Source organism: Notechis scutatus, chromosome 8 (genome assembly GCF_049901735.1).
Source record: "Notechis scutatus isolate UNSWTSFEM ecotype Mainland chromosome 8, rNotScu1.2, whole genome shotgun sequence".
Classification (NCBI taxonomy): domain Eukaryota; kingdom Metazoa; phylum Chordata; class Lepidosauria; order Squamata; family Elapidae; genus Notechis; species Notechis scutatus.
The window spans coordinates 3460831-3483029 of NC_142016.1; the positions used below are offsets into that span (position 1 = coordinate 3460831).

Genomic DNA, 22199 nt, shown 5'->3' on the forward strand with positions numbered 1-22199 from the left:
ACTATGGATGGATGGATGGATGGATGGAAGGATGGATGGATGGATGGATGGATGGATGGATGGATGGATGGAAGGAAGGAAGGAAGGAAGGAAGGAAGGAAGGAAGGAAGGAAGGAAGGAAGGGCAATAGCACTTAGGCTTATATACCACTTCACAATGCTTTTACAGCCCTTTCTAAGCGGTTTACAGAGTCAGCCTATCACCCCCAACAATCTGGGTCCTCATTTGACCCACCTCAGAAGAACGGAAGGCTGAATCAACCTTGAGCCTGGTGGGATTCGATCTGCCAAATTGTAGGCAGCCGGCAGGCAGCAGAAGGAACTTGCAGTACTGAACTCTAACCACTCTTAAGCCCTACTGTGGCAAAAAAAAGTTGTAAAATCAGATGAGACTCATTTAACAACTGGCATCATAAGTCGAGCACTCTCTGTACAATTGGAAGGCTTAATTTAATGAATCACTACAATTCCTCTCTTCCTCTCTACTCACCTCCAAAACATGCATGTTGGTTTTGAAAGACAACAAAATTTGATCCCATGCAAAGTGCTCTCTTCCATTTTGAAGTACTTTTGGTAGCACTCTCTCCTGAATGTCTTTTAGAAATTGTAGGACAGCCGAACTCTGCGTGACCGAGACCATGACTCTTAAAAAATACCTCTTCATGCTTTTCTTAGCAAATGAAGCTGGCAAGACAGTCCATACTTTTAACACAGAAGTGTCCAACCTTGGTAACTTTAAGACTTCCAGAATTCCCCAGCCAGCATATTGAAGTGCACAGATCTTAAAGTTGGCAAAATTGGACATTCCTGCCTTAACATACAGACCAAGCAGTGAAAAAGCACTTACAATAGGTCACCAACCATGTGCAAATACAGAGGCAGGAGATGTTCAGGCAGATTTCACCTCCTGGAGTCCCATGACTCCATGGCTGGTGCGCAACAGTCAGGATTCCCTTAGGAAGTGTGCAATGCACAAAGGATCAAAGAGGTGGTCTGGAGGAAATCAACTGACCAGCAACTGGGGCTTATCCCAGCACCGACAGTGAGTCCATGACTGGAATAGAAGACAGCAATGGCTATCTGTCCAAAGGCTGCCAATATCATCTGGATGGCCACAGAAGGAAGTGGATGATAGGCTAGAGAAGCCTTGACCCGACTGAGCAATGTCCCACGCTTTAAAAAAAAAAAGTAGAACAGGAAAGATTTGACTGGCAAGAAACTCCCCACTACTATCCCTGCCTTTGTATTTCTTAATGTTTAACCACTGATAGGGACAGTTTCAGTGCAAGAACGCTCTATAATCACCTCAGGCCTTTTCCCTGCACATAAAGGTTCTTGTTTCAAGCAACTACTACACAGGAGGAGACACAGGAAATACCATCCAGTGTGCATGTGAGCCTTGTTCACTCACATCCTTCGTGGTTTTGTAAAACGTTTCATAATATTTATTAGTCAGAAAAGATGCTGCCAAACTACGAGTGTTATATACCTCCCTTTCCCCCGTTCTCTTTCTTCAGAAGGATAATCCCTTCCATCTCTCCAAGTGTTAGCTGAAATCATTTCAAGAGTTTCAATTCCTTCCTCTACAGAAGTGTTTCTCAACCTTGGCTGCCAGGCCCACTTCAACTCCCAGAAGTTCCCAGCCAGACATGAGGAATTCTGGGAGTTGAAGTTCACACATCTTAAAGCTGCCAAGGTTGAGAAACCACTGCTCTACTGTCATTGGGGACAAATGTACCCAATAGAGTGTTTCCTGGAGCTGTTAAAAACTCCTTCCTCCTGTAAAGATTTACAGGACCGCCTGCCATCAAGATCCTACAGCCCTGCAGTGTTTTCTGTGGAGACTGGGGGGGAGAGAGCAGAGGAAGTTTTGATTACAGACCTTGTGTTTTTTGCTAAGCTGCAAATTCTTACAAATGCAGACACACCCACCCCAACAAGTCCTCAGGCAGCCCAGAATATTGACAAGAAATACTCTTAAGACTGGGTGGTTGTTACAGCTCTTAAACTGCTCCACAAAGTAGGCTGACAGAAATTGAGAGTATAAAAATAAGATATTTTCCTTACCGAAGCAAAAACCAAACCAAAAGAAATGGTAAAAAAGACATACAAAGCTCAGGGCCGGCCTGACTGCATGATTCTCAAGCCCTGTGCTCCAGCATGCTCCGTGACCCAGTGAGGAAACGCTTCTCCTGCAGGGCAGGCAGCTGAGACGGCCTCTCGGAGCAGTCTCGGGTGGCCCTCCACAACGCTGGGAGCTACTGCTCTCCATTACCTCTGCACCTCGCCCTCAGTTCAGCTTCAGATCAGCCTCTCTGGCGGCAGAGTACGAGTAAGCTTTCCCCAGCACCAGGCGGTCCCGTAGGAGTTTGAAGAAAGCATAGTAGTTGCTGAAGAGGATCAGGGCCAGCGAGATGGTCTGGTGCCACTTCTCGGAGATCACCAGTGAGTAGAGCTGATAGAAGATGATGGCCCCCTCAAGGAGGAGCAGGATGTTCAAGATCCGCAGAGGCTTGCTGAAAAAAAACTAGAGGGAAGAGAGGTTCCTTTGGGTGAATATCCGGCAGTTCCTGAGGCCCAGTGACTTCACAAAGATACTGATTTCAATCCCAGAATCAGAGTAAAATTATATTATTTAACATTCACGCATTTCTTACTTTATCTTATCTTATTTTATTTATACCCAACGTTTTGCTCTAGTGAGCATTCAAACCGACTTGCCAAACCAAAACAGAACCTAAAAAGTTAAAAGTGCAGAGTAAAGATCTCAAATCTTCCTCAGATCTTTTGCTATTCTCACCTTGAACCTCACAAAATTGCAAAAAGGGAAATGGAACTGCAGCCACTTTGAGGGGGATCGGAGCTCTTAAAAATACAAATTGTTTTTTATTGAATCAGTGCTGTGTTGCTCTCTTGGCTGTCAGAGCAGGGCTGAAAAACTCTGGATGACACTACAGAAAAAGGGCACAGAAAGAAAAGTTTGGGGGAACAGTGGCAGTGCCCAACAGAGAAACACCAAGGTGCGTTCTAAGTTATGGGCAACTGTGTTTATTGACAGGGGTTTATTTTGTCAACAGAGAGCATCCTTCAACTTTCTAGCCTGTGGTTTTCAGATCAGCTGCAAGAGTCATGGGCAAATAGTCCAGAAAAAAAAACTTTATTGATAAAACCAGCCTTTTGCCAACACAGCAAGGAGATGCAGGACAGCCTTCACTTTCACACACACTGGTCGTGGAACTCCACATTCTTAAGAACTCTCTGTTGTTAACAGCGGCATCGCTGGCCCTGTGCTCTGGGCGTCTCTATCGATTAGAAAGTTATAGCCCAGCCTTTCTGGTGATGGCAGAATTAAGTTCCTTCTTTAGGCAAATGGCGAATGTCTTGGCATGCTTTTAAATTAATGTTCCAGGCCCCAAATTGAAAAAATACCCTAAAATAAATAATAAAGAAGGAATAGAGGCTGTAGAAAATTCCCAGTAACAGTTTTCCTGGCTGGAGAGCCAATGAAAAGGACATCATCTTCTTTTCACACAGGGCTTGGAGGCTTATAGGCAAAAGCTACCTCTGCAACACCCAGAATCCTTTTGGGCTACAAGCTAAGCAAACTGGAGCCTGGTGAATTCTTGGTTGGGAGACCACCAGGAAATCCTAGGGCAGTGATGGCGAACCTTTTCAGCACCAAGGGTCCAAACTGGAACACACATGTGTGCATGCCAGAGTGCCGAAAACCCAAAAACCAGCTGGCTGTTGCACGCATGCCTGTTTTTTAGCCATTTTTGGTTGTTTTTAGGCCCTTTTCAGACCATTTTGGGCCCTTTTCAGGCCATTTTTTGGGTTTTTTTTTTCCAGACCGTTTTTGGGGCCCTTTTCAGGCCCAAAAATGGCCTGACCCTGGTTTTGGGCTGTTTTCCAGCACCCCAGAAACCAGAAGAGCAGCTGGAGGTAGTGCACATACCCACAGAGGGCTCTGTGTGCCACCTCTGGCACGCGTGCCACAGGTTCGCCATCACGGTCCCAGGGATCGTAGGGTGCTTTTAAAAAAAAGTCCCTTTAGCAAACCACCGGCTGCACTCCTGCAGTCACTAGAGACCAAACCACTGTGGAGGAAGGGCCGGGCAAGAGGGCAGCCATCCACGGTCAAATGTTTGTACAAGGAAAGCAGCTTACGTGAAAGCGGAAGTGGGAGACATCCGAAGGCACCGCCACATTGGAGTGGCCCACTGCTTTGTAGACGTTTTTGCTGTGTTTCACTAGCACCCCCTGTGGCCACAGACATTCGTCCGTCCACCTGCAAAACACGTGCAACAGGGACCTGATGGAAGGAGCAGAAGGAGAGGCTGGGCCTTTCCCAGCGGCTAACCCTCCCCTTTGGTGGCACTGACTTCCAAGGGGGAGGACAGAGGACTGCCAAGCAGCACAGGGCTTGTTTTCTTACTGAGAGATGCTGGGCAGGAATTTAACATTGGAAAGGAATCTATCTATCTATCTATCTATCTATCTATCTATCTATCTATCTATCTATCTATCTATCTCTATAGTCATTGAGAGGAGTCGGGGAGGGAGTGAGAAGGGTAGTAGATTGTCTTCCAGATAAAAAATCCTGGACTGTAGAGCAGGAAGGGCTGTCAAACTCAAGGGCCAGGGCCAGATGTGGCCCACAGGTTGCTTAGATCTGGCCCGCAGGGCTGCCTTGGAAACATCAAAGGACCGGCCTGGTGTCCCTCTGCTAGCAAAAACGGTGCTCGGAAGGGCCGCGCACCACCTTCCCGAGCTCAGTTTTCACTGGCAGAGCACTGCAGGAGGCCGTCACAACCAAAAATGGAGCTCGGAACTGTGGGGTCCCGTTGCCCTGGGAGCTTGAGAGCCAGTCTAGGCACTTGCCCTCTACTGCCTAGGACTCTGGACAGCCTGCGCCGCCATCCAGGATCCTCCGTGTGGCCTGAGAGGGACAAGGCTCCTCTGGAGGACAAGGGTCTGGTGCTCTCCCTGGTCTCGCCTTCCTCCGCTGGAGACAGTGGAATCCCCCAGCACCACCCAGGCCACCATAGGTGCCCCCAACCCGAGCAATGTCGAGCTGGCCTCGGCCACCCTAGTTACTTAGCAACTACTGACCGATCCCTTCACAACTCCAGGCAGTCCTTGAATCACAACCACAACGGAGCCCAAAATTTCTGTTGCCAAGTGAAACATTTGTTAAATAGGTGTGACCCATTTTATGACTTTTCTCTTCACAGTTCTTAAGTGAATCACGGCATTTGTTAACAGTAACACGACTGTTAAGTGTCTCTGCATTCCCCATCGACCTCGCTGGTCAAGAGATTGCATGAGGGGATCACGGGGCCCTGGGACACTGCACTCCTTGACCGAAGATCGGTACACTTCTTCTATCTGGGATGGCCGTCCTCTTCCACCGAGCACACAGCTTCGGGAGGGACGCCCATGGAGTGGTGAGGGAGGAAGGGGACACCCGCCTAGCCAGCCAGGTCAGCCGAATCAACCCTGGCGATCAATGGGGTGACAGATGTCGCAGCCAGATCGCCCTCACATCCAGGGACACTGCAACCGTCATACATGGGAGTCAGTTGCCCGGCATCTGAATTTTGATGATGTGACCATGGAGATGCTGCAATAGTCATCATTACGTCCCTTTTTTCAGTGTAGTTTTAACGCTGAACGGTCACTAAATGAACTGTTGTTAAGTCGAGGACTACCCGTATTTGAAATTACAATCTATCTCCACTGGGGGTCCTGACAACTGCCCCCTCGCAGTCACATGGCACACCGGGGCACTTGGGATCGGTCCCACATTTAGTCTTTGGCTGCATCCTATAGTCACGTGACTATCTTTTATGAAGGTTTTCCTGGAAACCAGCATTTCTGGTTTCTGGCAAAATTGTCCTACAGTGAACCATTAGTTTGTATTAACAATCATGGCAGCCACTTAACAACCTCCACAAAAAAGGGGGTCATAACATTGCGTCGGTCAAATGGTTGACCCATTTTACAATCATCATGATTTATGACCGTAATGGGAAGGTTCTATAATGGTCACAAATCGAGGACTGCCTGTATTGCATTGAGATACAACGTCCTGCAAATATAGAGCAACACACTGAAATTAAGCAATTCCTCAAGACAAACAGGTACAGGAAGTGAACTAATGTTATAGACACAAACCTGCAAAATACAGAACGGTGCTGGCCAGAGATGGCACACAAGGGCAGCCGCTGCACAATTTCTAATGTCACAGAAAGCTTCCTTTTATGGTAGCCCCTTCCCCACTCCCACCCCAAATTGGACATTATGGGCCTTTTACAGCAGACCCAACGCCAGAAGGCTCCTCAGATTTAGTTGGCGCTTTTCAAAGGATCCTTGATGGGCCATGAGAACCCCACAGAAAATGGGAAAAGGGGGAAGAGAGGCTACGAGCAGGAGGAGGAGGAGGAGGATCGGGCCTTTATGCCAGCTTGTGAGGCCCCAAGTAGCATTTAGCTAGCTGAACACTTAAAAAATGGTTAAAATATTTCTAAAAAGGAGACACCAGATTAGACCAAACTTAAGACGCCTGTTACTTTTCACCCCACTGCTTAAGGCGGCATTCTGTACCTCCAGGCTGCAACTGACAATTCTGGGAATTGGGAACTGACAAGCTTAGGAAGGCTGCTTCGTACAAACGGAGTCTCTGGCTGTCTAAAAGGACAGAGAAATTGATTTTTGGAAGACTGAGGCCACTCACTGATGCTGCAGGACGTTGGAGCAAAGAGATGGGTCGACCTTCTGCCAGCAGCCCAGATGTGCAGCAGCCTTGTGCAGGAGGTCGCAGTAGCGGGCAGGCAGCAGGTGCTGCATGAGGATGACAGACGTGCTGATGGAGACCAAGAGGAACAACTCGCACGACCACTGCTTGTCGTAATACTGAGTGCTCTGTGGGAAAAGGTCAGGAACAAACGGGGGAAAAAAATGAGGTCCACAGCTGTACTTTCCAAACTAGGCTTGCATTTCCCAAAGTATCCAGATCATCCAAGGGACAGCTCTTTGATGAGTGGGAAACGGGAATTATTTGCGGAAGTCTATAGCACTGGGCTTGTCCAACTTCTTTATTACATGGTGGTTCTGGGGACCAGAATAGGTCAAGTATGTTCAATCTTAACATCTGACCTGGAGGATGATTTCGAAATAGACTTATAAATAAAACCAAAAAAGCATTGACTGTGTTGTAAAATGTGATAAAAAATGTGAACCATCTCAAACTTTGTCTCTACAAAAAGGGTGTCCAACTTTGGTACCTTTAAGATTGATGACCTTCAACGGGGTGGAGTTTAAATCCACAAGCCCTAAAGTTTCTAAGATTGGACACCCCTGCCCTAAAACTTATTGTTTTATACAATAATTTGCACAACCAATTTGTACAACCTTGCCCAAGGCACAAAACTAAGACACTGTTGACCTAACTTTCAATAGTGGTGGGTTTGAGCAAGACATCAAATCTGACATCCTTTTACTGGTTAACAGATTAACAATGTTGGGAGGGACCTTGTAGGTCATCTAGTCCAACTCCCCTCCCCCGCCCAAGCAAGAGACCCTACACCAGTGACCCCCAACCTTTTTTGTACCACGGCCCGGTACCGGCATCACAAAATGATCCACAGCCCGGTACTGGCATCAGCACGCATGACCACGGCAAGGTGAGCCGAGCGACCGGCCAGCCAGCCGTCCCCTGCTTCTCCCCGCCACCTTCAACTCCTCCTTTGTACCTTCTCGCGGTTGATGGGCTTTTCGGGCTCTTTCTTAATCTCCTCCTGAGTAACGTGAGACTTCACCGCCATCGGGACGGATCTTCGTTCGAAGCCGCCCCCCCCCTTCGACAAAACTAAGACGCGAGGATTCCTTCAGCACCCAAATGCCGCTTTCCAACAACCGACGACCGACAAGCTCACCCAGAAGCACTTTCTTGTGCGCCGTCGAAACAAGATGGCTGCGCCCAAGCAAAATAGGCGGCCCGATACAAAATGATCCACGGACCGGTACGGTCCGGGGCCCGGTGGTTGGGGACCACTGCCTTACACCATTTCTAACAAATGGCAGTCCATGACTGCGTCATAACGCCATGGTCTCAACCCATATCTGAGATCCCTAAATTTATGGGGCTGAAGAAAAATAGAACAGGATAAAACCTCCTGATTCTGAACTACATAGAAGAAACGAGTAACTTCTAGAAGAAAGTGACAGTGTATTTAGGGGGCCGAATGCATGAGGTTAAGTTAGTTATATAAACGCGTCAAAACTGTATCATTTCTAAAAGGGCCCCATTCCCCTTTTAGAAAGGGAGGAGAGCAATTCCCTTTCAGAATTGGTCCCACCTTGAGTGAGAGGTCTGCCCTCCCCGCCCCACAACTGGACTGTCCTGCAGGAGCCCCAGTCCACAACCACCTACCTTCACAAACCACACTGGTACAAAGGCCACATAATAGGCACTGAGCATGGAGCTTAGCAGCACCTCCTTCATGCGCCAGTTGAAATCCACTTTCAGATACTCCACTTCATTGCGGATCAGATCTGGGGAGAGACAGCAGGCATGGGTGGGCATAGTCTCCATGCTGTAGAGCTGCCGAGTGTGCTGCTTCCAAGTCTCCTTGAGAACAGAGAGGTAGTCCTTTCCCCGCAAGCTGACGTCCCCTGTATCACGAGGGCCAATGCTGGCCACAGGAGAGAAGCCGCTGCTCTTGCGGAAATCGCAGTTCAGCTGCAGGAAGGGGATGTACATGCCAAACCTTGGAAAAGGAGAGCAATGCTGAAGTAACTTTTATGAAGTTATATTCATCATCCAGGTTCCTTTCCAAACACTGAGTAGCTTATAATCTAACTGGTATTCATTTGAGAGTTCTCACAGAAATTAACATGAATCCGTTGCCACTAAGAATGCTGTAAAACAAGTCAAGTGAGAGACTGGGAAGAGGCCTACTTAATGTCAGAGATTTGTTTAAAGTAATTTAAAGAAATTACAAGTAACATAACGCAATGCTTACTCTGGCGTAGATAGAATAACTTATTAAAATACAGTCATCAAATATCCAGAAGAGGAAAACTGTGCCATCACTGGCCACTGACCAAAACAACTGGATATTAAAGTAATGGAAACCCAAAATCATTTGGAGGACTATAAATGCTTTGTTCTTTAATACAGGTGGTCCTCAGTTAATGACAGCACCTGGGTCCGGAATTTCTGTCGCTAAACAATGCAGTCATAAACTGTGACATCACATGACAGCCTAGCAATAGCAGGTCCAACTCTTCTTGGTTGCTGTCCTTAAGGGAATCCAGAGCAATCATTAAGCAAAGATATCACTTGGTCACCATTTGTGACTTCCTATCTGCTTCCCCATTGAATTTGCTTGTAAGAAGTCAGAAAAGGTCACAAATAAGGATTATGTGACTTCTGGAGGCTGTGACACTGAGAACTAGCATAAGAACCACTTGTTCAGTGCCATCACAAGCTTGAATAGTTGCTGAACAAGTCATTAAGTATATCTACCTGTAAAAGAACAAAATTCGTTAAAGCTAGATTCTGGCTCCATATATTTTGGATATACAAAACTGTCAACAAGATTTGAACAAGTATGAACAAAGAGAAACATTAAATTGGATTATATTGTATAATAAGAATTTCATTTTTTAAATGTGTGCCAGTGTTGTCACACAAAAAGTGACAAGGTTCTTATTTTTTTTTCCAATTTCCTCACTGAAAATAGCAAATTTAGTGTCAAGGTTCCGACCAGGGCCCTAATGCAATTAAGAGTCTCAAGCCACCTGGCAATAAAAATCCAGTCCTTTATTAGGAGTACCATGTCAGCCTTACCTGGATGAAGCCAACTCTGACTTCACCCACTTCACGCCTCACTTCTGACCCTGTTTCCTCTCCCCAACGAGGTAATTTCGAGGGTTGTGGAGGTCACTCCCTCCAGGCATTGCTGGTATCCGTGGGAGATGGCCTTGACCTGCTCGTCCAGGTTACATTTTGGTATGACTGAGGAGTAAATTCCTTGGTGCAGCTGCGAGGCGTGATTTCCCATCCCCCTGTCTGTGGCAACTCAAGAGCAGGTCAGGGAAGCTTCACGAGTTGACACTTAGCAGGCAAGTAACAGATAAAGTATTGCTATCTTACTGACTAAAATGGATTGAAACACCTGAAACAGCTACGAATAAATGAATAGTTCTATGAAAGATGTAGGGCCCTTCTGAAGTTGTTCATCAATGCCCTAAAATTACAAATAATCAATAGAACAGTGGAATATTCTGACAATGCCTTATTGATAATTCCCTCATATTCTCTGTCAGGGGTTGTAGGGAGCTCCAAGAACGCAAAAACTGGTGCATGTGGGCATTAAAGCAGCGAATCAAAAATTATAAACTTCCTAATTTCCTACACGCATGAAACAGACTTGCAGCCGCTCTAATGAAGAGATTCCTATCTTAAAGCTTTTTAGAAAGTAAACTGGAAAGACAACCAATACTGTAATGCTGAGCATAACCAAACTGGATGTGAGGTGACTAGAATGCTATGGCTAATACTCTACTAGGCAATAGCATTCTAGTCACCATGCTCCTCCGATCTGCCATTGCAGTTAAGGTAATGAACCAGAAACCAAGAGACCACGAGTTCTAGCCCTCTCTTAGGCAGGAAAGCCTGTTGGGTGACTGAGTGAATCCCATTCCTTTGGCCCAATCCACCTCACAGGATAGTTGTCGTGGGGAAAATAAAAGAAGACAACATGAGGTATGTAATGTGTAATGATGGCACTGGGTGAACAATCGCGGTGGCGCAGTGGTTAGAATACAGCATTGTAGGTTAATTCTGCTGACTGCCGGCAATTTGATTCTTGCTGGCTCAACGTTGACTTAGCCTTCCATCCTTCCGAGGTCTGTAAAATGAGGACCCAGATTGTTGGGGGCAAGAGGCTGACTGTAAACCACTTAGAGGGAGCTGTAAAGCACTGTGAAGTGGTATATAAATCTAAGTGCTATTGATATTAGTATGCTGGTGATATCCAGCTTTGTAAGAGCCGTGGAGGCACAGTGGTTAGAATGCAGTACTGCAAGCTAACTCACTGCTCGCTCCAGGAGTTCGATCCTGAGCAGCTCATGGTTGACTCAGTTTTTCAGCCTTCCGAGGTTGGTAAAATGAGGACCCAGATTTTGGGGGGCAATATGCTAACATTGTAAACCACTTAGAGAGGGCTGTAAAACGGTATACATGTCTAGGTGCTATTGTATTTAAGCTCCAGGGTGGCCAAGTGATGCCATGGACTGTAAAAGTATGGATGGGGAAAACAGGCTGCAACTCAACAATGACAAAACCATATGGCTGTTGAGTCTTAATGCTTCTTGGATCCAGGGCATTCCAGTCTTTAGTTTTAGATACGGCTGCACTACATCAAGGAGAATTGGTACAGAATCTTTGCCCTATTCCATTTTGTTCTCCAGTAGAATCCTCTCCAGGACCAGTTAACAGTCACTCATGCATCAGATATGTCCCAGGTGGCGTCCTGCAATGTGCTCCATACGGAACTGCCTTTGAAGATCACCTGGAAGCTGCGACTAGTCCAGAATACTTCGGCACAGGAAGTTACTGGTGCATTTCAGGAAAGCCATGTTATACCTCTGCTCCATGGACAGACTGGTTTCAGTGTGCTTCTGGGTGGAATTCAACTATCACCTACACCTAGCTAATGTATGCCACCTAGAGTTAGCCAAAAATGAAGGTGGGATGATACTACTACTACTTCAAAAAGGATGTTAAAAAACACAAAACATTTTTTTTCAATTAAATGGCATTAGCTTTCATGAGCACACAAAAGCTTATGCCTTTTAATAACATTTGTTAGCCGGAAAAAGTGCTACTGGATTCTTGATTTTTAATAATGAGATTGTTTCATTTTGGGAGTATTTCAGAACCAGAAGGAAGCAGAAAGATGGGAACTGGCAGCCTGTTTGGTCGAGTGGTGAATTCACCAGGCTAGAAATAAGGAGGCGGTGAGTTCCCTAGTCCTGCCTTAGAAGCCAATTGGGTCAGTATGGGCCAGTCACCATCAGACTGAGTTCTAATCCCACCTTAGGCATGAAAGCCAGGTGAGTCTGGGCCAACCTTGAGTTATTCATAAAAATAATAAAGGAACAATCAAGTCCTCTTTTTTTGGTACTTACGGATAACATAGGAACAAGAGGTTGAGGAGCGAGTATGATCGGAAGAGGTGAATGATAGATTGGCACAAGCTCCAGCCTGCGCCAGTTAGGACAGCAAAGCGCATGGTGACAAGGAAGATGGAGCGTGGCAAGGAGACCTTGCCCGTATGAGAAGCCTAAAGGAACAACAACAACAACAAAACAAAAACAAGGATATGACTACTTCTGGTTAGGAGGAGGAGAAGAGCGAGGCTTTGCACCTGCTGGCCAGGTAAGGCTGGCTGGCTGATTGGGGAGGGGGCAATCATTAGGTGGCTGCTGCTGCTTCAATAGGGAGGACAAGGAGAAAAACAGCTCCTGCCCCCTTCCCCTGCCACCAGCAGCTTAAACGCTCCAACTAGAGCAGCGACTGCACTCACTCTCTTCTCTCATACACAAACACACACAGAGTTTGGAGACCTCCCCTCCTCTCTCTGCAGGGGCAGTCGCGGTGCTTTGGTGTCTGTCTGGCAGGGTGCTCAAGTAAGCCAGTGGGGGGCATGGGGAGCGGGCGGCTCCACACCTCACTCCACCTTGCTTCGTACTCCACCACCCTGCCCAGGTGCCTCCTGCCTCCCCATGCCACTGCCCGCAGCTTGGCTGAAGATCGCTCTCTTTCCTATACACAAACAGAGTTTGGAGAGGCCTCCTCTTCTGTCTCTCTCTCTCTGCAGCGGCAGTTGCAGAGCTTCCGTGCCTGGCTGGCGGGGCGCTCAGGTAAGCTGGCAGTTCCGCCCCCTCACCTTATTTCATACTCCACCCCCCACAGCCTCGCTTTGTGGCCGTCGCACCAGTGCAGTGCTCAGTCTCCTACTAGATTATGGAGGCGAGCAAGGAGAAGTGGTGAAGAATGAAGCGATGTGAAGGGGGGTGGAGGACGAAGCAAGGCAGGGGGTGTAGAGCTGCCCCACCCACCCCGCCCCACCTTACCTGAGGGCCCTTCAGCCAGGCCAAACATTCACCCCATCCCTTTCCACTAACCTTTCCAGCTCCTTTTGCCGCTGCCACGTGCAGAGCAACTAAAGTCGTCTGTGGGACTACGGTTAAAAAAACATAGTTCAGACCTTCCAACTTCTCACAAAAGAAAAGAAAAGAAAAGAAAAAGATCTTGTGAGGTTGGAAAGCCTGGACTATGTTTTTTTAACCGCAGTCCCACAGACGATTTTCGTTGCTGCACATGGCGGGAGAACTGGGCCTGGGTGCGCAGGCATGCTGGGATGGTGTGGGCTGGGCTGAAGTGATGCGGGCCGGACCTTTAACAGATTCCAGGATAGCCACGCAGGCCGGATTTGGCCTCATCACGGAGTGCATCCGGCCCGCGGGCCTTGAGTTTGACACACCTGGTTTATTATGGGATGGAAGCAACACTTCCTTCCTGCTGCTAGGCATTTTGTGGAAAGTTCCTGGAACTAGAGAAAGCCACTGAGCGCAGCGTTGTTCTTGACATAGTAAGAAGCAGCCAAGGCATAATCGGAAACAGCGAAATTTCCTACATCTCTGACGGTCAACTTTACCTCTTTCACTTCCTTCACAATAGCAATGATCAATCTTCTTGCCAGAACAATAGTGGTCACTGCCAGGACATTGAAATCAATGAGATGAAAATTCTGCAGGAAGGAAAGACAAGACTATGATTACCCTAGGAGCAGCAATCTGACAAATGCCGAAAAGCAAGAAGAGTTCCCAGAGAGCCGTAGGAGAAATAGGAAAATAAAGCCGTGAGTATACAGGTAATCCTTGATTTATGACCATAATTGGGACAAGAATCTCTACTGCTAAGCAGGTGGCTATTAAGAGAATTCTGTCCAATTTTTCAAGCCTTTTTTTGCCATGGTTATTTAGTGCATCATTGCTGTTATTAAGTGAATCACATAATCTTAAGTGAGTCAAGTTTCCTCCTCAAAGGTGCCAAGATTGGGAAACACTGGATTACAGAGTCAGCGAAGATTTCCTAACATACTTCCTGTATAATTGAGCTCACAAACGTGGGAACAAATATGTAACATTTGTAAATATTATTATCTCATAATAATGGTTGGGATATTTTATGAAGTGCACTAGAGTTTATGCTGCAATGTAGTTGCTGGGCCTGAGGATGCACACTCCAATGGGTGCAGCCCCAGAGTTTTCCTCAGCTACTGCTTTTCTGTAACACCCTTCAAATTAACATGAATAGTTTTTTAAATGATTAAGCCCAGACAACATAGAACAGGGTTTAGCAGGCTGGAGAATTCTAGGATTGAAGTCCACACAACTTAAAGTGGTCAAGGTTGAGAAACACTGGCATAGAAGGTTAATATTAACTGAAGGGACTAGATTTAAGAAAAATATAGTAGCTTTCATTTGCCATGTCATGTGCAGCCCTTATCCATTCTGCAAGACTCACAGCAGATCCTGTTGTAAATTACACTTCTATACTCTTTGTATATATATAAATAAATAAAAGCTAGGAAAAAGGGGGATAGCATTACCACCAGATGGATTCCCAACTGGATGACAAACCGTACTCAATGAGTAGTCCTTAATGGGTCTAAGTCTACATGGAGGGAAGTAAGCAGTGGGGTGCCACAAGGTTCCATCTTAGGCCCAGGACTCTTCAGTATCTTCATTAACGACATAGATGGGGGAATAGAAGGGGAACTTACCAAATTTGCAGACAATACTAAGCTGGCAGGAATAGTTAACACCCAAAACGATAGGCTCAAGATCCAGATGGATCTTGACAGACTAAAACACTGGGCCGTATCTAACAAAATGAAATTCAATGTAGAGAAAAGTAAAGTCCTACACTTAGGCAAGAAAAACCAAAAGTACACATATAGACTGGTTGAAACCAGGCTTAATAGCAGTAACTGTGAGAGGAATCTTGGAGTCTTAGTGGACAACCAGTTAAATATGAGCTAGCAGTGTGTGGTGGCAGCCAAAAAAGCTAATGCAATCCTAACTTGCATTAAACAGAGGGATACAATCAAGATCAAGGGAGGTACTAATACCACTCTATAAAGCCTTAATAAGACCAGACCTAGAATACTGCATCCAGTTTCGGTCACAACACTATAAAAAAGATGTTCAGACTCTAGAAAAAGTGCAGAAAAGAGCAACCAGGATGATTAGGGGACTGGAGACTAAAACATATGAAGAACGGTTACAGGAACTGGGCTTGGCTAGTCTAGCGAAGAGAAGGACCAGGGGAGACATGATAACAGTCTTCCAATATTTGAGGGGCTGCCACAGAGAGGAAGGGGTCCAAGGCACCTCTAATACCAAACAAGGCATAATGGATGGAAACTGATCCAGGAGAGATTCAACCTAGAAATAAGGAGAAATTTTCTGACAGTGAGAATCAATGGAACAGAAGTTGCCTTCGGAAGTTGTGGGAGCTTCATCACTGGAGGCTTTCAAGAAGAGATTGGACTGCCGTTTGTCAGAAATGGTGTAGGGTCTCCTGCTTGGGTGAGGGGGGGGTAGGACTAGATGACCTACAAGGTCCCTTCCAACTGTTAATCTAATCTAAATGTGACTTTAAGATCTTGCAAACAGGCAATCAGATATAAAATACCCACCAATGAAGTATGGGAGGGAGGGTGAGATGGTGGGTACCACCACACTGTTTTGTAGATGTTTATGTAGTGGACAAAGAGAGCAATAAGATGACAAAAGAACAGCTGGAGTTCAAACAAGATGTTCCTCTCAATGGGAAGCTCTGGGATCTTGCAGTGCTGGAGGGGAACCACTGTTTGGGTTGCCAAAGGAGGGCTGGAAAGGCCGGTCCCTGAACCGCTCCTGCAAGAGGAAAACAGAGGAAGTCAACTAAACGAAGAGGTTCATCATGTGCCTTACTCTGAAGGAGATAATTCCCAATGGCCCAATTGATACGTGAACACCACATGACCACTTTAAGCTAAGTTTATTTGAACAACAGCGTGGGATAAAAAACAGTCTTTACCTTGAGGATTCAAATAAACTGTATAATAAATGCTGGCCAATAATATCAAATGCCATTCTTATTATTGATAACGCGGATTAAATTTTCTGCTTACAGTGAGACTACAGTTAATAAAATGGAGGTTTGCACAAGTCAGACTTTGTGGCTGTTACTTCCTAGTTACCTTGGAGGAATATGCCCTGTTTTAAAATATTTCTGAGCAAGCCTCTGTAACTGTTTGAGCAAGTGATTAGAGAGGCTTATGTGCATTCAGGAATGTTGGTAATTTTCTGGTATCTATTTTACTTATTCAACTTCCAGAAATGTAATTTGGTCTGACAGATAGTCCTCAACTTACGACAACTGAGCCCGAAATTTCTGTTGCTAAGTGAGATGTGTTAAGCGAGTTTTGCCCCATATAACGACCTTTCTTGCCATTGTTGTTAAACGAATCACCACAGAAGTTAGTAACATGATTGTTAAGTGAACCAGGCTTCCTCTCTGACCTTGTCAGAAGATGGCAAAAGGGAATCCTGACATGACCCTGGGACACTGCAACCATCATACACACGAGCTGGTTGCCAAGCGGCTGAATTCTGATTACGTGACCACGGGGGAACGCATTTCTGAAAAGTCATACGTCACTTTTTTCCAGTGCCATTGTAACTTTGAATAGTCGCTAAATGAACTGTTGTTAAGTCGAGGACTGCTTGCATTTGTACAAATCTGTTTTGCACCCAACTCCTTTCCCTATGTCATTAACATCCCCATGCCCAATCGGTTTGTCCTTTGCTCGTGCCATTACAGTGCCCTCTAAAGGCTGCTTAGAGCAGGGTTGTCAAACTCAAGGCCTGCGGGATCGATTCGGTCTCCGATGTGCTCGGATCCGGCCTGCATGGCCGGCCTGGAAATGGAAAGGGGCCTGGCCTGCCTCGCTTCCGCCCATCCCATCCCACCCCTACTTGCATGTGCACATGAGGCAGCGGGTGAACTTGCACAGAGCCCGGCCCGCACCATCCCAGCAGGCACGGGGGTGCGCATGAGGCAGGCACACATGTGCACGCCGGGATGGACTGGGCCTGTGTGCACTGAGCCCGCCTCCTGTGCCTTTCAGGTGTGCGCAGGGGTTGGGGGGAAGGTGTGTAGCAGCAGGGGCTCCGCAGCCGGCCCTCCAAGGATCAGGTATAGCAGTGCTGGCACCGACAGCAGTCAGTCAGGGAGGACACACAGGTGATGCGGATCACCAGATGTGCCTGCTCCATCCCATGTGGATGGGACAGGGCAGGTGGCTGTCCAGGCCCGACCGTGTGCCTCTCCCCTGCGCCTCTGCCTCCAGCTACTTCCGTGGCGGGCCAAGACAAGGCGAGGAGCAGCTGCTGCCAGACACCATCGGCCCACCTACTCTTCCCGAATGTTTTGGTCCGCGGTTGGAGAGCAGGTCGCCGCTGGTCATCTCCTCGGCCCCCTCAAGGGGGCCCTTGGCCCATGCATGGAGTGCATCCCCGTCACATATCCAACACACCTCGGCCCTGCTGCAGGCCGCTACCACCACCAAGGCCACCAGCAGCTTGTGCAGGTCCATCAGGCCGCTGCTGTTGCTGCCTGGAGTAGCAGCCCCGCCCAGCCCGAAGGAGGCGAAGCAGCCAGCTGAAAAAGCCAAAGAGAGGTGGTTGTACATGCGCAGGCCAAGTTGGTGTAAGGCAGCCATTGCAAGCGGGAAAAGCCGGATCTCCACCGGCGCCATGGCCGCCCAGGCTCAGCTGGGATCGGGTGCCTCCCTCCATTCTCTGCTGAGTCTGGGCAGCCATGGTGTGATGGGAGATCCAGCTTTCCCCACTCATGGTAGCTGTCTTTTGCCTGCTGGGCCTGGGCATGCTCTACTTGGCCTTTCTAGCTTCCATCAGGCTGGGTGGGTCTGCCGAGCAGTGGTGGTGGCAGCCCGCAACGGGGCCAAGGTGTATCAGGTGCATGAGGGGAACGCTCTCCACATTCAGGCCAAAAGCAAGACCCGCAAAGGGGCCAAGATGACCCGCAGTGACCTGCTCTCCAGCCACAAGTCAAAACAGACAGTGGGAGTAAGTTGTCCAGCGGTCCACATGGACAGCCAGCCCGGTGATGGCAGTGGGCTCTGGAGCTGCAGCGTGTGCCAGCTAAGGAGCCGGCAGACTGCAGCTACACCTGGAAACCATCCCCCCTTGCAAAAAAGGGCGGCGAGCGTGCAGTGACCAACAGTTTCCGTCTGTAGGTGCCCCACTTCCTGCCTCACCTCACCTTATCCCACAGGATGAGCGTCCCACCACGCCCACCCACCCAAGACCCCTGGATTCCCTCCCCAATTCCACTCAGTCCTCACAAGCAACACCTACGTGAGTGACATCAAACTGGTCGTGCTCAGTCGGCCTCCCCTACCACCACCACCTCTCCCGGCAGACAACTATAATACTGATCCAGCCCTCAATGAAATCGAGTTTGACAGCCCTGATTTAGAGCTATCATCCTCTCCTTATCACTTGCAATAAAGGTTGGATCAACAATAAAGGTAAAGTATTCACCTTACATCATTTATACAGTGCCAGCTGCATATCTCAAGGCAGTTTATACAGAACAATTAAAACCAAGAGAAATAACCATTACAGCCAAGAGAAGTAGCTACAGCTCCCTTTGCACAGATATATTTTCAGCTTCTACACTACCTCCATAGAAAACCTTGGCCACAAGAATACTTAGCATCAACATCTGGTCATCAATAATTTCCAAATCAAATTAAAGAGTGATTATTTTAAAGGCCTGAAAAATTTAAAACCAGCTCCATGAAAACAGTGAATCATTGCACTAATCTTCCTTGGCTCATCACAGCTGATCAGGATGTGAATTCCAGAGAAAAACACTTTTGTGTTGTGGTTTTACATTTGTTTCAACAAGAACTTTGCCCTTGTAGCACAGCTTTACCTGGTACGTGAACGCACACTAGTGACTGAAGAAGTTGTGGAGTGGCTGGCACCACCAGGAGCTCCAGGTTCACAGAGAGGATTGCGGCAGTAGGATGTCCGGTTAGGTCCCCTTCTTCCCCCTGCCATAACCCCTGCCACTCAGAGGGGCAGCCCCACTCCTCAAATGGTTTCTTTGATTCTATGAACTGGAAAGGAAAATGTTGTTAGGCCTGCGTTGTTACAGCAATTCTTAGAATATCTGGAAAGTTCTGTATAGGTTTACCATTTCAAGAAAAGCATCTCATATGAGGGGTTGGTGTACAAATATCAAACCTACACATTACACAAACATGTTAACAATCTGTGTAAGAATGACTGGGACATCATAAAATTCTTCCTAAATTGCAGATACATTAGGCTCAAACTTAAAACTAGAAATTTCCTGAATCTCACTTTCAATTTATTCATTATATTACAGCAGCATGTTTCATATATCTGCTTGCCATTTCTGTTAAACCTCTTCCTTTACCTGGTGCTCTCCTGCTTCAATGGCTGACTAGGAAAAATGGGGATTATTGTCTAATGTGCTAAGGATGCCAAACTGTGGGAAGCTGCAATGAGTTCTACTTATAACAATCCTAGAGCTGCTTCATGCAGATACATACACACCCTAATGATGCAACCTGAGTAAATCTGGGCATCTACTTTGAGGAATCCTGTTCCAATTTTTGAATATTTTATCACTTTGGGAATATTTGCACATGGGTCTAGAAATAGCACTGCTACATTTAAACATTCAAAACTAATTTCTGAAAATCTCATTTCCTGGGGCCACTTGCTCTCAAGTAGGCTGTTTTATATATAAAAAAATTCTGAAAGAAAAAAAATCTTATGCTACCATCTTGGGCAGAGGTCTCCAAGCCTGGCAACTTTAAGACTGGTGGACTTCAGCTCCCAGAATTCTCCAGGCAGCATAGTTGATAGAGTATATGATCATAAGGTTGGAAGGGACTTTGGAGGTCCTCTAGTCCAACCCCTGTTCAAGCCAGGGACCTTATACCAGGGGTCCCCAAACTTGGCCACTTTAAGACTGGTGGATTCAAGTCATAGCTGGCTGGAGAATTCTGGGAGTTGAAGTCCACAAGTCTTAAAGTGGTCAAGTTTGGGGATCCCTGATCTTGGGGGGAAAAATGGGGTGCACAACGAACCAAAACTATTTATAGTCATTCATTCCAAAACACTTTTATATCCATTTCGCAAAGTCAGGAACACCCCCCCAACAGTGTAAAAGAACCCACACAATATAGCACTACTTATACCAGTTGTTTTTTTCTTTCAAACTTGACCACTTCTAAGCCACTTGTACTTCAAGTCCCAGAATTCCCCAGCGATGAATTGAAAGTAGCCAAGTTTGAAAAACACGAGGTTAGAGTGTGCACAGTTTAAACAGAGGAAGGGAATGGAACCATCAGCAAGAAGCCCCTAAAAGTGCCACGGGATAGAGCAGACAGCTTTAAACCTGGAGTAGTTACTCCAGAGAGGGTAGTTGGAGCACATCCTGGAGCCATTTGTACAGGTAGTCCTCGATTTACAGCAGTTCATTCTAACTTATAACGGCACTGGGGAAAGTGACCTAGGACTTGTTTTTCAGAGTAGCACCTCCATGATGATGTGATTAAAATCCTGGCACCTGGCTACTGGTTCATACTTATGACCGCTGCCAGCACCCTGTATTATGTCAATCTCTTTTTGCCACCTTCTGGACAACCAAAGTCAATGGGGAAATCGAATTCACCTAACTAGCAGGTTACCAACTTATCAACTGTGGCGATTCACTTAAGTGTGGCAAGAAAGATCGTAAAACGGGACAAAACCCTCTTAAGAAACGTCTCACCACAAAAAAAAAAACAAACTGTGGGGGGCTCAATTGTGGTCGTAAGTCGAGGACTACCTGCAAGGGCTTAGGTCGTAAGTCGAGGCTTAGGAGGCAAGAGGCGCTTGTGGAGAACGGTTTGGGGGTGATTTGGAGGGGGAAGGGATCGTTACGGACCCCATTAAGCAGTTCTGGGGACCAGGAAAAGGCGTGTTAACAGCTGAAGCATCACCGCGATGGGAGGAGGGGGCAGAAACGGAATCTAATCCGCGCCCCCGCCGCTGCCCTCCTATCGAGCCCCGCGATTGCCCGCCTTCAGGCTATCAAGAAAGCCCGCGGCCAGACCCCGCAGCCTGTTCCGGCGCGACCATTGTGCCTCGCGTGAGGAGGGAGCCGGGCGGACGGGACGGGAACGGGGGGCAAAATGCCCATCCTCGTGCCGGAGGAGGCCGCAGCTGCCGAGCAGCAGCACAGGCCGGAGGTCGGAGAAACGCGCGGGTCCCCGCCTCCCCCGGGACGGAGCGCGGCTGAGGCGCTGCAGGAGCCCTAAGCGGTCCACCGCGCAGCGGCCCACCGCCTTCGCCTCACCCATCGCCAGCAGGGTCGCTCAGCTCCAGCGGCCGCGGGAAACAAGATGGCGGGGGCGAGGCGCTCTCTCGGCGCTGGGAAGGGGACGGCGGCCGCCGAGAGACAAAAGGCCCGTCGCAGAGCTCGCTTGGCTGAGCTCGCGTGAACGCGCTCCGCCCCTTCGCGTCCCGCCCCTTATTCTTGGAGGAGCTTCGGTGAGGGTGCGCGCGCAACGCGGCGTGCCCCGTACTCTCTCACTTTGGTCGAATTCCAGCGCGCCCGGAGGAATGGAGACTGGCGCCCAGATGGAAGGAGCCATTTTGCTTCGGGAGCCAAGGCGTCTTATGCAACCCCACCCCGCCGCCCCCGGGATTCCAGTCTAGACAAGGAGGCGCTCGTAGCTCACTAGTCTGCTTTGCGAAGCTTAGCTGGAGACGCGCAAGGACCCACCCTTGAGCTTGGAACCCTAAACAAGATTGGATGGGAGACCACCAGAAAATCTCACAGCATCAACTAGACCAGGGGTCCCCAAATTTGGCCACTTTAAGACTTGTAGACTTCAACTCCCAATTCTGGGAGTTGAAGTCCACAAGTCTTAAAATAGCCAAGTTTGGGGGGGGCCTGGTATAGGGTCTTTGACTTGAACAGGGGTTGGACTAGAGGACCTCCAAGGTCCCTTCCAACCC

General features: G+C 47.7%; 1 protein-coding gene across 1 annotated transcript; it reads right to left on the reverse strand.

The window, feature by feature from the left end:
* Positions 1–2034: 2034 nt before the first annotated feature.
* On the reverse strand, positions 2035–21607 carry TMEM39B (transmembrane protein 39B). Its single transcript, XM_026673688.2, has 9 exons — positions 21535–21607; positions 19093–19279; positions 15782–16001; positions 13733–13825; positions 12201–12355; positions 8434–8770; positions 6736–6923; positions 4167–4287; positions 2035–2526 (listed from the first exon to the last, which is right to left on the reverse strand). Exons 2-9 carry the CDS (start codon positions 19218–19220, stop codon positions 2290–2292), a joined length of 1479 nt encoding a protein of 492 aa, XP_026529473.1. The 5' UTR covers positions 19221–19279; positions 21535–21607; the 3' UTR covers positions 2035–2289.
* Between the last annotated feature and the right edge of the window lie 592 nt (positions 21608–22199).

Bases quoted from the DNA above. Each gene is read 5' to 3' on its own strand.
- TMEM39B (XM_026673688.2), bottom strand. From the start codon at position 19,220: ATGGCAGGGGGAAGAAGGGGACCTAACCGGACATCCTACTGCCGCAAT. The intron at 16,002-19,092 runs GTAAAGCTGTGC...TTCCTCTTGCAG, and splicing joins AGTGTGCGTTCACGTACCAG to GAGCGGTTCAGGGACCGGCC. The intron at 13,826-15,781 runs GTGGGTATTTTA...TCCTTCCTGCAG, and splicing joins CTCCCTCCCATACTTCATTG to AATTTTCATCTCATTGATTT.